The sequence below is a fragment of the Xenopus laevis genome, chromosome 7L (genome assembly GCF_017654675.1).
Source record: "Xenopus laevis strain J_2021 chromosome 7L, Xenopus_laevis_v10.1, whole genome shotgun sequence".
In the NCBI taxonomy this organism is placed as follows: Eukaryota; Metazoa; Chordata; class Amphibia; order Anura; family Pipidae; genus Xenopus; species Xenopus laevis.
In genome coordinates, this window is record NC_054383.1 from 64,857,693 (window position 1) to 64,875,475 (window position 17,783).

At 40.0% G+C, this 17,783-nt stretch overlaps 1 protein-coding gene across 1 annotated transcript in view; it reads right to left on the reverse strand.

Annotated features, from left to right (window-relative positions):
• Positions 1–17,783, reverse strand: part of LOC108696337 (FERM and PDZ domain-containing protein 2) — an 86,763-nt gene that overhangs the window by 26,579 nt on the left and 42,401 nt on the right. The window contains exons 20-27 of the mRNA XM_041569122.1: positions 15,401–15,517; positions 15,076–15,284; positions 13,562–13,657; positions 13,158–13,251; positions 11,295–11,380; positions 10,417–10,549; positions 9,077–9,288; positions 7,798–7,896 (exon numbers count right to left, since the gene is read on the reverse strand). Coding sequence (XP_041425056.1) covers positions 7,798–7,896; positions 9,077–9,288; positions 10,417–10,549; positions 11,295–11,380; positions 13,158–13,251; positions 13,562–13,657; positions 15,076–15,284; positions 15,401–15,517 — 1,046 coding nt within the window. The remainder of the gene's footprint in view (positions 1–7,797; positions 7,897–9,076; positions 9,289–10,416; positions 10,550–11,294; positions 11,381–13,157; positions 13,252–13,561; positions 13,658–15,075; positions 15,285–15,400; positions 15,518–17,783) is intronic.

Below are 17,783 nucleotides of genomic sequence, written 5' to 3' on the forward strand. Positions count from 1 at the left end.
TTTTTTGTTGTTTTACTACTACTACTACTACTACTACTATAAGAGCCCAGTGCTATTAGTCTAGCAGTGTTGGGGAGTGGGACTGGTGTGCTAATCTGCTGCTCCTAGTAGTTCAGCAGCACCAACTTTAATTTTTTTTTTTAATATTCATTTTTTTTTATTTTACTACCGCTGTAGTAGTGTATAAGTTGACCTTTTAGGCATTATTTGCCCTGTAGGCATTATTTGCACACTGTTTTCTTCAACCCGCCATCGAGCTGTGTGACCTTGTTCACATTCTGTCTAAATATCCATAATATTACCGTCTCCAGAAAAAACACCGGAGTCACTTTTTTCAAGCAGCCATAATATATTTTACGTAATCCGTATCCACCGCTGTAGTAGTGTATACGTTGGCCTTGTAGGCATTATTTGCACACTGTTTTCTTCAACCCGCCATCGAGCTGTGTGACCTTGTTCCCATTCTGTCTAAATATCCATAATATTACCGTCTCCAGAAAAAACACCGGAGTCACTTTTTTCAAGCAGCATTCATATATTTTACGTAATCCGTATCCACCGCTGTAGTAGTGTATACGTTGGCCTTGTAGGCATTATTTGCACACTGTTTTCTTCAACCCGCCATCGAGCTGTGTGACCTTGTTCACCATTCTGTCTAAATATCCATAATATTACCGTCTCCAGAAAAACCACCGGAGTCACTTTTTTCAAGCAGCATTCATATATTTTACGTAATCCGTATCCACCGCTGTAGTAGTGTATACGTTGGCCTTGTAGGCATTATTTGCACAGTGTTTTCTTCAACCCGCCATCGAGCTGTGTGACCTTGTTCACATTTTGTCTAAATATTGATAATATTATCGTCTCTAGAAAAACCACTTGAGTTACTTTTTTTCAAGCAGCATTCATATATTTTACGTAATCCGTATCCACCGCTGTAGTAGTGTATACGTTGACCTTGTAGGCATTATTTGCACACTGTTTTCTTCAACCCGCCATCGAGCTGTGTGACCTTGTTCACATTTTGTCTAAATATTGATAATATTATCGTCTCTAGAAAAACCACTTGAGTTACTTTTTTTCAAGCAGCATTCATATATTTTACGTAATCCGTATCCACCGCTGTAGTAGTGTATACGTTGGCCTTGTAGGCATTATTTGCACAGTGTTTTCTTCAACCCGCCATCGAGCTGTGTGACCTTGTTCACATTTTGTCTAAATATTGATAATATTATCGTCTCTAGAAAAACCACTTGAGTTACTTTTTTTCAAGCAGCATTCATATATTTTACGTAATCCGTATCCACCGCTGTAGTAGTGTATACGTTGGCCTTGTAGGCATTATTTGCACACTGTTTTCTTCAACCCGCCATCGAGCTGTGTGACCTTGTTCACATTTTGTCTAAATATTGATAATATTATCGTCTCTAGAAAAACCACTTGAGTTACTTTTTTTCAAGCAGCATTCATATATTTTACGTAATCCGTATCCACCGCTGTAGTAGTGTATACGTTGACTTTGTAGGCATTATTTGCACAGTGTTTTCTTCAACCCGCCATCTAGCTGTGTGTATTATCGTTTCCAGAAAAACCAACTGAGTTTTTGTTGTTGTTGTTGTTTTTTTAAAAATAATGCCAGGCAAAGGCAGGCCGCCACGCAGAGGCCGTGCTAGGGGCCGTGCTGCTATGCAATCCTGTGGCCCTAGCAAATTGCCCAGTTTTAAAAAGCCAATGACCCTGAACTCCCAAAATGCTGAAGAGGTAGTTGACTGGCTTACACAGCACACCCCATCCTCTACCGTTTCTAACTTTACCACAACATCCTCCTCATCCTCCACTGCTATGGCCACCCCACGTAACACTTCCTCCACCACCGGTGCCCCTTCTTCACTGGGGTCAGAGGAGTTATTTTCCAATGAGTTTCTTGAACTGAGTAATGCGCAACCATTATTGCCAGAAGAAGATGAAGGAGATGAGGACCTTACACCAGATTTAATTCTGGCAGAGAACACGATAGAGATGGACATAATGAGTGATGAGGAGGAGGTCCCCGCTGCTGCTTCCTTCTGTGATGTGTCAGAAGAAATTGATGCATCTGAGGAGAATGATGATGAGGAGATTGATGTTTTGTGGGTGCCTAGTAGAAGAGAGCAAGAGGAGGGTAGTTCAGATGGAGAGACGGAGAGTCAGAGAGGCAGTAGGAGAATAAGACTTAGAAGAAGCAGGGAGGACAGCCCGCAGGGATCAGCAGGGCAACAACATGTATCGGCACCTGTGTTCAGCCGGCCAACGCACCCGCCATTGCCGCCAATACCGCCAACTCCGCCAACTTCTACTGTTACCGCCAGATCGCACACTTCCAAAAAGTCAGCAGTGTGGGATTTTTTTAATGTGTGTGCCTCTGACAAAAGCATTGTAATTTGCAATGAGTGCAGTCAGAAACTGAGCCTTGGTAAGCCCAACAGCCACATAGGTACAACTTCTATGCGAAGGCACATGAGCGGCAAGCACAAAGCACTTTGGGAGCAACACCTCAAAGGCAACAGGCAAACTAAAAGCCACACTCCTTCTGGTCCAGCATCTTACTGCTCTACCTCTGCTCTCCTTGACCCGTCTGAACCACCCTCCACTCCGCCTTCCACCTTGACCACCTGTTCCCATTCCCAGTCATCTGCCACCAGCCAAGTTTCTGTGAAGGCCATGTTTGAGCGTAAGAAGCCAATGTCTGACTGTCACCCCCTTGCCCGGCGTCTGACAGCTGGCTTGTCTGCACTCTTAGCCCGCCAGCTTTTACCATACCAGCTGGTGGACTCTGAGGCCTTCCGCAAATTTGTAGCAATTGGGACACCGCAGTGGAAGGTACCCAGCCGCAATTTTTTTTCTAAAAAGGGAATACCACACCTGTACCAACATGTGCAGAGCCAAGTTACCGCATCTCTGTCACTTAGTGTTGGGCCAAAGGTCCATATGACTACTGACGCATGGTCCTCCAAGCATGGTCAGGGCAGGTATGTCACCTACACTGCCCACTGGGTGAACTTGGTAATGGCTGGGAAGCAGGGAATGGGTAGCTCAACAACAACAGTGGAGTTGGTGTCACCGCCACGGATTGCACGCGGTTCTGCCACCACCTCTACTCCTCCATCGCTCTCTACCTCGTCTTCTTCTTCTTCTTACTCTGCTGCTGGGTCCTCCTTCTCCTCCTCCACACCTGTGCACCCCCAGCTCCCCCTAGGCTATTCGACGTGCCAGGTACGCCGTTGTCACGCTGTCTTGGGGATGACGTGCCTGGAAAGCAAAAACCATACCGGATCTGTACTCCTGTCATCTCTGCAGTCACAGGCCGATCGGTGGCTGACCCCACACCAACTGCAGATCGGAAAAGTGGTGTGTGACAATGGAAGCAATCTGTTGGCAGCGTTGAGACTAGGCAATTTAACACATGTGCCCTGCATGGCACATGTGTTAAATTTAATAGTCCAACGTTTTGTCTCCAAGTACCCAGGATTCCAGGACGTTCTCACCCAGTCCAGAAAGGTGTCGGCCCATTTCAGACGTTCCTACACAGCCATGGCACGCCTTGCTGACATTCAGCAGCGCTACAACATGCCAGTCAGGCGTTTGATTTCTGACAGCCAGACTCGCTGGAATTCAACGCTCCTTATGTTGGAACGTCTGCTGCAACAACAAAGGGCCGTCAACGAGTACCTTTTTGAACTGGGTGGTAGGACTGGATCTGCACAGCTGGGGATTTTTTTCCCCCGTTACTGGGTGCTTATGCGCGATGCCTGCAGGCTCATGCGACCTTTTGAAGAGGTGACAAATATGGTCAGTCGCACCGAAGGCACCATCAGCGACCTAATACCCTTCGCTTTCTTCCTGGAGCGTGCCGTGCGACGAGTGACAGATGAGGCTGTAGACCAGCGTGACGAGGAGCTGGAAGCGCACGATTTCTGGTCGGAATCACCAGAACGAACCCAGGCACCTGCTGCAACGCAGGGAGAGGTGCCAGAAGTGGAGTCAGAGGAGGAAGGTGGCTTTGTGGAGGAGGAGGAGGAGGAGGACCAACAGGAGCAGGCTTCCCAGGGGGCTAGTGGTGACCTTTTGGGGACCCCTGGTCTTGTACGTGGCTGGGGGGAGGAGACCGTGGATGATGCAGTCCTTGATAATGAGGAAGCGGAGATGGATAGCTCTGCATCCAACCTTGTGAGAATGGGGTCTTTCATGCTGTCATGCCTGTTGAAGGACCCCCGTATCAAGAGGCTTAAGGAGAAGGACCTGTACTGGGTCGCAACGCTACTAGACCCTCGGTACAAGCATAAAGTGTCAGAAATGTTACCAACATACCACAAGTCCGAAAAGATGCGGCATTTACAAACCAGCCTGCAAAACATGTTGTACAATGCTTTTAAGGGTGATGTCACTTCAGGAACTCATCAACATTCCAGGGGCAGAGGTGCCAGTAATCCTGCCACGAGCACACCTGCAAGGACAAAGCCCTTTGGCCAGTCTGTAACGTCAGACATGCAAATGTTTTTCTGTCCAAGGCAGCGCCACAACCCTTCTGGATCCACCCTCAAAGAACGCCTCGACCGGCAGGTAGCGGACTACCTGGCATTAACTGCAGATATCGACACTCTGAGGAGCGATGAACCCCTGGACTACTGGGTGCGCAGGCTTGATCTGTGGCCAGAGCTGTCACAATTTGCCATGAACCTCTTGTCTTGCCCAGCCTCAAGTGTGCTCTCAGAAAGGACCTTCAGTGCAGCAGGAGGGATTGTAACTGAGAAGAGAACTCGCCTAGGTCACAAAAGTGTCGATTACCTGACCTTTATTAAAATGAATGAGGGGTGGATCTCGGAGGGTTACTGCACGCCGGAAGACTTGTTCTGACTTCTATGCAGCTGTCCTTCTCTTCAAGCCTCATGACTCCACACACAGCTGTCCTTTAGCGTCCTCCTCCTCCCTCCGCCACCGTTACAAACTAGGGTGCAAACCCTACTGGTTTAATTTTTTCTGGCCTCTGTGCTTCAGTGGCTGCAACCAAAAAAACTGGGCAAACAATGTCTACAAGGTCAACGTATGGCAAAAAATGACTATTTTCAGCATTTATATGGCATATTTTTTCTGGCAACTGTGCTTCAGTGGCTGCATCCAAAAAATGCATATTTTCTGCATTTATATGGCATAATTTTTCTGGCCTCTGTGCTTCAGTGGCTGCAACCAAAAAAATGCATATTTTCTGCATTTATATGGCATAATTTTTCTGGCCTCTGTGCTTCAGTGGCTGCAACCAAAAAAATTTATATTTTCAGCATTTATATGGCATAATTTTTCTGGCAACTGTGCTTCAGTGGCTGCGACCAAAAAAATGACTATTTTCAGCATTTATATGGCATATTTTTTCTGGCCTCTGTGCTTCAGTGGCTGCGGCCAAAAAAACTGGGCAAACAATGCCTACAAGGTCAACGACGTTGACCTTGTAGGCATTGTTTGCCCAGTTTTTTTGGCCGCAGCCACTGAAGCACAGAGGCCAGAAAAAATATGCCATATAAATGCTGAAAATAGTCATTTTTTGCCATACGTTGACTCAACGTATATGGCAAAAAATGACTATTTTCAGCATTTATATGGCATATTTTTTCTGGCAACTGTGCTTCAGTGGCTGCGACCAAAAAAATGCATATTTTCTGCATTTATATGGCATAATTTTTCTGGCCTCTGTGCTTCAGTGGCTGCAACCAAAAAAATTTATATTTTCTGCATTTATATGGCATAATTTTTCTGTCAACTGTGCTTCAGTGGCTGCGACCAAAAAAATGCATGTTTTCTGCATTTATATGGCATAATTTTTCTGGCCTCTGTGCTTCAGTGGCTGCAACCAAAAAAGTTTATATTTTCAGCATTTATATGGCATAATTTTTCTGTCAACTGTGCTTCAGTGGCTGCGACCAAATAAATGCATATTTTCTGCATTTATATGGCATAATTTTTCTGGCCTCTGTGCTTCAGTGGCTGCAACCAAAAAAATTTATATTTTCAGCATTTATATGGCATAATTTTTCTGGCAACTGTGCTTCAGTGGCTGCGTCCAAAAAAACTGGGCAAACAATGTCTACAAGGTCAACGTATGGCGAAAAATGACTATTTCAGCATTTATATGGCATATTTTTTCTGGCAACTGTGCTTCAGTGGCTGCGTCCAAAAAAACTGGGCAAACAATGCCTACAAGGTCAACGTATGGCAGTTGTTTAAAGAGAACAGTAGATTACTAGCCAGCAAAGCTACCTAAGCTAAAATGTCCCTCAAATCCCTGCAGACTTCTGTCCCTCCAATACAGAGCAGTATCAAGCAGATTACTAGCCAGCAAACTTACTATCATCTGTCCCTGAAATCACTAACAGCTCTCCCCCTACACTATCTCTTCCAAGCACACACAGGCAGATTTTTCAGATACATTTTTGCCCTTGATCCCCCTCTGGCATGCCACTGTCCAGGTCGTTGCACCCTTTAAACAACTTTAAAATCATTTTTCTGGCCAGAAATGTCTTTTCTAGATGTTAAAGTTCGCCTTCCCATTGAAGTCTATGGGGTTCGCGAACCGTTCGCGAACCGCTCGCGTTTTTGCGCAAGTTCGCGAATATGTTCGCGAACTTTTTTTCCGACGTTCGCTACATCCCTAGTTTTCTACATGATGGCTGAAAAAGATCGAAATTTTTTTGGGGCTCCCCTTCCTCCCCCCTACATTTCCTGACTCATGGCAACTTACCTAGACAGTGGGCACATGTGTAGGGCAAAATAAAATTTTTATTTGCAGATTTGAAGGTTTTCTAGGCATTTGTAGTGCAGATACGTGTTCCTCCATTGAAATTTGAATTTCGCGCCGTATGCAAATTAGCCTTCGCTAGCGTAACTTCGCTTTATATAGCGAATCAACGCTAGCGCAACTTCGCAACCTTACACTACCCCTGTGCGCAACTTCGGATTTTAGTGAATTTGCGGAGTCCTGGCGAAACTACGCCTGGCGAAGTGCGGCGAAGTTGCGCCTGGCGCAACTTCGCATCTTAGTGAATTTGCCCCACAGAGTGTTCGCATAAATATTAGCAGTTTGTGACTATGCCATATTTTAAAAGCTCTTAGGGACATTCACAGTGCATACAAAAATTCACAATTCTGCTAGCACATTAAATACACTACTCTTATCCAACTTTATAAATATAACCATGCACAGGGTAAATATGTTCACTGTGCGAATCATTCTGCACTGAGCAAAGTTTAGAAATGAACCATACTATGTTTGCTCTGGTGCTATAACCCTTAGCAACCAATCAGCAGGTACCATTTACAGGTCATCAAAGATATAAACAGAATGTAGGTGAGAGTTTCCTTGGTTATTCCTTGTATAATAAATTCCTCACACAGAGCCAGGTACTGACATACCATACTCAGACTTCACAAATCGACAATAGTATCACTCTGGAGAACCATATCAATCAACCAGTGACCCTTTAATTAGAAAATTGCACTACATCACTACATGTTTTGGATCAAAAATCCTTCCTCAGGTAATCATGTTAACATAAGAACCCTAGGAAGGATCACTACTGGTCATCAGTTTAAAAGCAAATATATTATTGCTTGCCCCTGGTTACTGCTCTGGGCAAACGTATTGCTTTTTATTACATATGGGGGTAATTGTCCAAATGACTGTGCAAAAATATTTCACTATGGCCCTAAAAAAAGATGCATATTTAAGAAATAGTTACTGTTCCATTGACTTATACACATAGGGCTTACCGGTGCAGTAAAATCTATTTCAGGAAGGGCCCCTGTTTCTGGTCGGCAGAGTAAAAGAGTCACCTGAGTGGGGGCTCCATGCAAAATGTGCACAACTTCCTAACATCAAAGACAAGACAGTGGTAATATGTGAAGGAAATGCAGATTAATTGTAGTTTTAGTATGGATAAAGAAATTAAACATTTGACTGGGGAAAAAAAACTCTAATCTTGCTGTTTTCTAACCACTTAGGGGCAAATTCACTAAGCGCCGAACGCTAGCGTTAATTCGCTAGCGTTTGGCATTTTCGTTACTGCGCAAATTCACTAACGAACGCTGGCGTAGTTTCGCTAGTGTTACTTCGCACCCTTACGCCAGGCGAATTTTCGCTAGCGATGTAACTACGCAAATTCACTAACTTGCACAGTGTACTGAACGCTACCTTTTACGCTAGACTTCCTTCGCCACCTCAGACCTGGCGAAGCGCAATAGAGTAGATAGGGATTGTTTGAAAAAAAGTCAAAAATTTTTCTAAGTCCCAAAAAACGCTGGCGTGTTTTCTACATTATGGGTGATAGGCTGAAAAAGATCGAAAAAATTTTTGGGGCTCCCCTCCTTCCCCCCTACATTTCCTGACTCATGGCAACTTACCTAAACAGTGGGCACATGTGTAGGGCAAAATAAAATTTTTATTTGCTGATTTGAAGGTTTTCTAAGCCTTTGTAGTGCTGATACGTATTCCTCCATTGAAATTTGAATTTCGCGCCGTATGCAAATTAGCCTTCGCTAGCGTAACTTCGCTTTACATAGCGAATCAACGCTAGCGCAACTTCACAACCTTACGCTACCCCTGAGCGCAACTTCGGATTTTAGTGAATTTGCGGAGCGCTGGCGAAACTACGCCTGGCGAAGTGCGGCGAAGTTACGCCTGGCGCAACTTCGCATCTTAGTGAATTTGCCCCTCAGGGTGTACTGTTGTTATCAGGAACAGATACATGTTCCCACATGAAATAAACAAAATAGTGATTTAAACATTCTAATTCTTTGATGATTTTTTTCATAATGATGACACTTTCTTTTTTTGGCTATGAAACATAGGGTGCCTCATCCATGTCTATGCCAGTATAACCAGCCCAAAAACAGCTATCCAGTGATGTAACTAGAAGGGATGGTCAGTGCCAATATAATGTATTTCTGTATAATAATTTGAGCCAAAACTGTTTATTGGCACCTATAGCCTGGACCTTATAGGATTTCAAAACCCTTGTGTTTTATGACAGAAAAGAGCCAATATTTGTACCTTATAATTCATTCCTTGGGTAGACTGTCCATTCACAGCAAGCAAGACATCTCCAGCTGCGATCTGTCCACTCTCCTGTGCCGGTAGGCCCTGGAACAGCCTTTTTATCCTTATGATGTTGTCAACTCTCCCAGATGCACCAGTTTCAGTCTGTACAAAGCTGAATCCCAATCCACCCAAATTCTTTCTTAGAGTCACCTCAAAGGTATTTTCTGTTAAGACAGACACCATAAACTCATATGCTTTAAATGTTATTAGGCATTGGCAAAGTTAATGCTTATAATGCATATGGAAAGTGCTACAGGTAAAAATGGAGCCACTGCATCTACCAGGTTGCAGACACAGAGAATTGTTGTTTTATGGAGTATTGGTGTTTTACCCTGATGGAGCAATAGTTGGTAATTTTGGTTGTTTGATATCACATTTTTAGTGGTCACAACGCCAAAAAAAAAATCCTTGTGGTACTACAGCAAAGCTAAACATCTAAAATAGTGTCAGGTCAAGAAAATTCTACAGATGCACATGGCCTCTAATCACATGGTTATATACACAATGGCCCCCAGATTAACAGATACAATGCCTTCTTGGTCTACTGCCTGCTTGAAAGATAAACCAAGGAAGTGGTAGTAAATTAAAATATAAATTATCTTTATTATTTGACAAGTATGTTCATGTAAAAATGTATGCATATATATTCTAATCAGGGTAAGACTTCCCAATTGATGAAAACTCTTTGATATTTTATATTTTTTCAATAATGTAGGACAACTTTCTCCAATCTTGCAATGGTTTAAAATAGTTTTCACCATCACAGAGCAAGTAATAAAATCCCCCAATATTAAAACAAGGTTTTAGTAACTTTCAGGAAAAAAAACACACTGTGAGAAAAAAATTAGATGAAAATTATTTCATCTGAAACTTAACGTTTCCGTAAATGAAAAATATCTGCTGTTGCAAAAAAACCCACAATTTGTACTCAAAATTTATACAGACATTAATTAGAATTTTAGTATATTCAAGTGAGGGTGGTGTTATAAAAGAATCACTTAAGACTTACGTACAATTGGACGATTATGGACTATACTCATTTTTTCCTGACTTCATGCAAGGTTAGTTTCAGGAAAGGTAATTTAGTTACTTTTGTACTACTTGCATACACAGAACATCAAGTTGTATTGGGTGGGTCCCAATAAATGGTCAACTATAATTTATCACTGCAATACGCTGGTATTGCATTGCTATGATTGCAGCCACAAGAATAAAAAAGTTTAGAGCTTTAGTTGGCCTTTATTAGTGACCTATTTTATTACATCAATTTTGTAACATTTGGACTTTTTTACCTTTAGAAACATAAAATTTACTGCTGGATTCACAGAAGCTTGGTGTGGTCCTTGTAGATTCTGGAAATTCATAGGCACTTCCTGAAGCTGTATTTTCCAAATCGCCTCCTCTTTGTAGGACTACAGTCAACAACTTCAAAAGTAATATACACAAAATATTATTTTAAGTAATAGTTGGCTGTTAATTGATACTGAATTGAATTAAGATGTTGCTGAGAAATGTACCAACAAATATAGCAAATTGCAAACAGTTCAGAGTTTGAACCTGAATTACTGAGCTGCCAGAATGAAACACTGGAAAGAGGAATTCTTCAACAGGATTAAATGACTCACATCATGATGATTGCAGTACCCTATACCAATGCGCTACCAATGTCTGGGAATGACTGAATACATAAAATAACGTGCACTAGGCATGCTGTTTGCCTTTGGACTACTCTGAAAAATTGAGATCTCACCTTTTCCCCATTTTAGAGAGTGTTATGATGAGACTGGGGTGACATTGACACAGTTGGAAAGTTTAAATATCTATATATGGACAAACATATAGGATGCCCAATGGATGGAAGATGACCTGCTCTGCAAATATAGTTTGAAACTAAAATGTCAGGGTTTTACTTCTGCCCCGTCAAGATCTATTGTCCCTATTGTTAAAATTCTGGCTGAAAAAAAAAAACATAGTGATTAGGATGCAGACTGCTGCCTGGGCTAGGAAATCCTGCTGTACTGCTTCCTAGTAAAGTAGGTAATGAGCAGTTTCTAAAGGTAATTAATAGTTTACAGCATTGTACTTTTCTGATTCTAGACACCTTGGGGAAAACCACATTAGCGCCGACCACTTGAAAAACTATAAAGTATTACAAATTGTGACAAATTACCTCTCCAGCATTTTTGATACATTCTACAGCCTGCCGGTGGGTGAATCCAAGCATATGAACTCCATTAACTTCAAGCAAACAATCTCCTGGAATAGCAGAGAACTTGGATTAAGATGGCTTGTGGCAGACTTATAGGGGCCTATTTATTATGCTAAAATAATTTATTATGTGTAAAAAAAATTGCCAGAAAAACTGTGTAAAAAGCTATGTAAAATAAATGGTGAATTTATCAAGGTGTGTGATATTTTACACCATGTGAACACCAGATTTTCCATCGTTATTTTACACTGCTTCAGACCTTTGTTCTGGTGTAAGTTGCTGAAAGAAAAAGTACGTAAAAAAATTACGTCATTTTTACACCACTTTTTTTTTTACACGTCAATATCTTGCTGTGTGCCGAATTATTCTGCAGTTTTTTACACCACATAAAAAATGTCCATACACATAAAAAGTGTACATTTTATTAGTTTTGTTTCTCTTCAAGGGTCTATTACTATAGTTTTGTCTCAGATCAACATGTAGCCAGGCAAAATACATGTAAGACCATGACATTTTGTGGAAAATGGTGCTGCCTGTAAGTTGGATAATCAAGGAGATACTGACACCAGAAAGTAAACTCTTTTTACATCTATCATAATATTGCCTTTGAAAGCTATTTATAACTTTGCTATAAAGTATTTGTACAATGCTATCACCTGTCTGATGCCCCATGTTCCTGTATGAGTGGGCTGCCATATTTGTGCAGCAGGAGTCCACTAGCATTAGAAACTTTAACTGGCTAAGATGGGACAGTCAGGTTGGCAAAATAGTCAGGTTTAGAAACTTCAACTAACAATTGCTTGCAAAAACAAACAAAGTCTGGTATCATAACAAAATTATAGTTGATTTTAGAACTTATTTAAATGTTTTGCATTCTGCAGTTGTCTACAGAGCAATTAACTCTAGTGTGTACAGAAATATTTACTATTTAAAAGCCATTTATTCGACTTGAACTGTTATCCCTAAAGTATAGTAGTATTGAATTGTTATCCCTATAGTAGTATTTGTAGAAATATATCATATAGACACATTTTTTGTGGAAGAAATCTATTCATTTTTTAAGCTGTTGTAAAATATTCTTCCCACTACTGTGCACATTATGTATGGTTAATGTGTATAATGTATGAATACATTCTAACAACTTTATATATAATTTTGGATAACCAACATATGAAGGTGCATTACTTTACTTTATTTATATAAGGGGCAAATGTATCAAATATTGTAATGAAGAATCAAGTAAGATTCCCATAAATTCAACATTTCCCCAATTTATCAATTTTTCCTGACAGGAAAAGGTGTATTGACTAATGTATTACAGAAGATACTTGTGTCAGTTTGTCAGAATGTGTTTGACTGATTTGAGCAGTCGATCAACATTCTGGTCTAAAGGATATTTAGAGATCAGCACCCCTCAGCAGCAAATTGACAACAAAGATTAAGGAACTGATCAATCATTTTACTGGATTTTTGCATTGATAAAATAAAATGCATTTTTATTAGGGTGAGGTTATCATAACAAATATTTGGTGTCACCTCCCAATCTAACAAATATCTATGTCACAATGCCCAAAGTAACCCTTTGTACCGGTGTTCTTAAGCACATGCTGCTGGCTTTTTTGTATTAACTAGCCTTCTTTTTTTACATTTTCTATTTTTCAGATAATTGTATAGAATTTTACTAATCTAATCTGAATCTAATAATCTTTGAATCCCCGAGACATATATGTGACTGTGATCAGAATAAATAGCAATGTCATTACAAGAGGCCAAGGTAAACTATGTGCAGTAGGTTTATACACACTACCTCTTAATCATACTTACCCTTCTTGATTTGTCCATTCAAGTTTGCAGGTCCTAAAGGAATTATGTTTTTTATGTATATTCCACCATGCCGGACACTGGTGTTCACACCTCCCTGAAAAATAAATCTAACTTTAGATATAAAACTATTTATTATATAAAGTATGGGACATGTAGGCTAATTTTAGAATTAGATCTCTAGGATTATGCCAGTTATAAATAACGCAAGCAGTGTTTGCTGGTAAATTAATGAAGGCCCATGTTAGTGAAGACCCAGGACTATATAAAATAATTCACTGAAAAATTTAATTTGGAGACTTGTGGTCTCCAAAGAGTTCAATTTTCCATTAGCGTTGTTGCAATAACTGATGCAAATACTTGATACAAATTCTTGAATAGAAGTCCACTAAAATTGGTAAACTTACCGTGACACTGAAACCAAAGCTCCCACCATCTCTCTTCAATTGCACAGAGAACACATCACCTGGCTTTAATTCAGTGCTATCTCTTCCAATTGCATCCTAAAGTATGAAGAAAAATCATTGCAGTTGTTATTAGCATATATATATATATATATATATATATATATATATATATATATATATATATATATATATATATATATATATATATATATACATATACATATACATATACATATACATATATATATATATATATATATATATATATATATATATATATATATATATATATATAACGTTCTTTCTAGATAAACAAGAATCACATGGACTGTCGTACCCTCTGCATAACTCTTTATTGGGAAACCAGCTCCTTTCTGTTTGAGAAAACTATACCTGCCTTAAAGTAATCCTGACACTAAAAATTACTCTTTAAAATATTTATGTACATCAAAACTTATCTATAGGTCATGTTGATAGGTTTTTTCTTTGACAGTTGTGCTTTTGGAAGCAATTGTTAATTGAAGTTGCTAAACCTGATATGGCAGCCCCCTTATAGGGGGATCAGAAAGGCATTCTAAAAGTACCAGACAAAAACTTAATTTACAACAAATTTAAAACATATTTTAAAAGTATTATTAACATTTATAAACACTTAAAATTATAAGTACATGTGGAGACAATGTTATGACAGTTGTTAAGGTTTAATACCATTTTCTATTTTAAGTTGCATTGGGGACAAACTTGTATAGTCTGGTGACCATTAAAGGGATACTGTCATGGGAAAAAACATTTTTTCCAAAACGCATCAGTTAATAGTGCTGCTCCAGCAGAATTCTGCACTGAAATCCATTTCTCAAAAGAGCAAACAGATTTTTTTATATTCAATTTTAAAATCTGACATGGGGCTAGACATTTTGTCAATTTCCCAGCTGCCCCCAGTCATGTGACTTGTGCCTGCACTTTAGGAGAGAAATGCTTTCTGGCAGGCTGCTGTTTTTCCTTCTCAATGAACTGAATGTGTCTCAGTGGGACATGGGTTTTTACTATTGAGTGTTGTTCTTAGATCTACCAGGCAGCTGTTATCTTGTGTTAGGGAGCTGCTATCTGGTTACCTTCACATTGTTCTTTTGTTTGGCTGCTGGGGGGAAAAAGGGAGGGACTGATATCACTCTAACTTGCAGTACAGCAGTAAAGAGTTATTGAAGTTTATCAGAGCACAAGTCACATGACTTGGGGCAGTAGGGAAATTGACAATATGTCTAGCTCCATGTCAGATTTCAAAATTGAATATAAAAAAATCTGTTTGCTCTTTTGAGAAATGGATTTCAGTGCAAAATTCTACTGGAGCAGCACTATTAACTGACTCATTTTGAAAAAAAATTTTTTTTCCCATGACAGTATCCCTTTAAGCACATACATAAGTAAATAAGAGTGTGCACAGCTTTCCATTGTCAGTTCCTTACAATCAGCTTTGTAGCAAGCCATTTTAACATGCTTTTTATTGCATAACAAACCTCAGGCTTCTCACTCTGTGATGCTTCCCGTGGCTCATTCTCTGTGCCACAAAACATACCATAGGTACCAGTACTCTTTGGATCACATGGAAAACATGAACCATAAGCAGCTCCACATGATGAACTGTGCGTGCCAAAAGTAACACTGCTCCGTTCAGTGCCTTCACATGATATGCTGGAGATTTGCCTCTTTATGTGACTATGTGCAGCTATGAAAAGAAAGAGTATACAATGAAAATAATAAAATTGTTGGTAACCAGAAGTTAGTCAAATGTTTTGTAAAATTCTGTCTATTATACGTATATTTTAATGCCTGCCTGAGCACCTTTTTCTTGGGACAGAATAAATTCAGCTTCTTCACCACATGTCTGCAAAATCTGCACAGCACTTTTAAATGTCATTCCTTCCAGGCTAATGTTATTCACAGAAATCAAACGTCCACCTTGTGAGAAAGCAGGAAAGAAATAAATATTTTATTAGTACTCGCTTGATTATGCCTTTTTATGTTTATGTGCAGTACATTACAGGAGAAAGAAACCTAAACATAACATTTAGCATGAGGAAAGCACATTTAATTCTAAGCAACTTTGCAGTACGTTGGCAGCCTTACCACCTCTGGGTTATTCCTCCTCCATTTTTTAACCCTACCCCCAGATAATCACATAACCCCCCCCCCCAAAGCTCTGTTTGCCCTTGTTTGCTGTAGGATGTATGGTTTTGGGAGATTTTAAAAACTCCTAAATAATTATGTTTTGTGGCCCAGCCTCTCTGCCCGGAAGGGTTTAGTATGTGTACATCCTCATAGAGGAGGTCAGCTGGCCAATCCTTGTTTTTTATGGCAGCCCGGGGGGCTAATACTTTCTTTCTCTGACATGCACTGAATTATTCAGTATGAAGAGTGCTGTATTTTGGTTGTAGCATGCATATTAAACCAGGTTCTGTGAGTGGCACCTTTAGATTGGGCTGTTAGTAGTGCAGCACATCCTGCTTAGCTCTGTGGGATGTGGGATGCATGGGTCTTCTGGTTTCAGTTGTGTCATTCTGATTGATGGTGACTTAGCCAGTCTGAGGTTGTTTTATTTTAACTCAAATTTAAAATTTTGCACTTTCTTTACCATGGAGGACATTTACATTAATTTCTATAGGTTTTGTTGGTAAGCTCTTTCTTTGCCTATATATTTTCTTTGTGCTGATTATGAGCTCTCTTTTTTGGGAGGGTCTCATGTGTTGTTTCCTGGTGTTAAGAGCAGTGCTAGAATGTGTGGCAAACGTAGTTTCAGCATTTCATCTCAATCATAAGACAGTTCTTTCCTCTTTCTTTCCAAAGCCAACTTCAGATGAAGAAAAGAGGTGGCAGACTCTAGACATGCTTGTCTGTTTACATTGACAGAACTAGTTCTTGGAAAAGTAGGTTTGTCATTCAAGTGTGCAACAGAAAGAGTCTGGAAGACTCTACATCTACTGCTTGGTTAACTGCATAAAATTGGCATATCAGAAAAAAGAAAATCCATTTCCCAAGAGGGTAAGGACACAGAAAAAGTCTCAGAAGCAATGTGTTCTTCAAATAAATAAGCTGTGAGCCATAATTAGTTTTGGTGGAATAACCCATAGGTGTGTACACTGCCCATAGTAACCAGGAAAATATAATTTCAGTAGGTATGATTTAAATTTTCCCCTTTTTTGCACAATAGAAAAAATATAACACGAAACAACTTTCCAGTATATATCAATCAACAATTAAAATGATATTTGTAAATGTAACTAATGAAAGCAGTAAAGTGGTAATTTACGATGACCCCAGGCAGATGTGCTAGAGCACCTCTTTTCTGGCTGTGCTCTACACCTCATGCCAGATTTAAAAAAAACATTGCTAGGTGTACAGCACACCCTGCTCTGTCCCCCAGAAATGTCCTTACTGCCGGTGACAAATGCAACCAACACTAGTCATGGAGGCAGTCACTATGAAACAGAATGCAGAGACCTTTGTTTTGAACTTTGCATGCCACTTTTATGTCTATGTCATTTTGATAATTGCACTCACTTTTGGTTCATTGAAACAATGTGTCAGAAGTCAGACTCCACCAGGACTGTTAATCAGCTGACTTCCGCATTTATTGTTTCAGGAGACAGAACCAGAAGACAGAACCATGCATAATCAAAGCTGATTCAGGACGTAGATTCAACTGTGCATGTGCACTGAGATCTGTGTCAGTGAGCTAACAGAAGAGGAGACAGCACCTTTAAACCACATTTAAACTGTGCTATGCAGCTCTTCAGAGGTATGGTAGGCCTACAGGGACACGTTTAAACAAAATAGCTGTTGTGGGGAGTGGTGTTGGAAGTGGCTGAGGATGGGATAAAGTTTTGTTCTCCTTTAAGGATGCTGCCCTATCTTTAACAGACTAAAGGGGGAATGTAATTGAAAATGCAATACTTAAAACTGCGTTTTTTTGAATGTTTAGTGCTGCTCACAATGTGAAATCATTCACTGGTGAATATTACATTGCTAAGCAAATGTTAGCTTTAACACCTGCTCTGGAGTTCCATTAAATATTAAGACATTTTATAACATACACTGCGCATGTTTTCAAAAGCCATTTGGTCGTTCGCAATGGTCTATGCAAGCTTTTTTTGTGCTAACGAAACATTGCATTCTCCCAAATAATGTATAAAAGGAATAATGGTATAGAAGACTTAATAACTTCTGC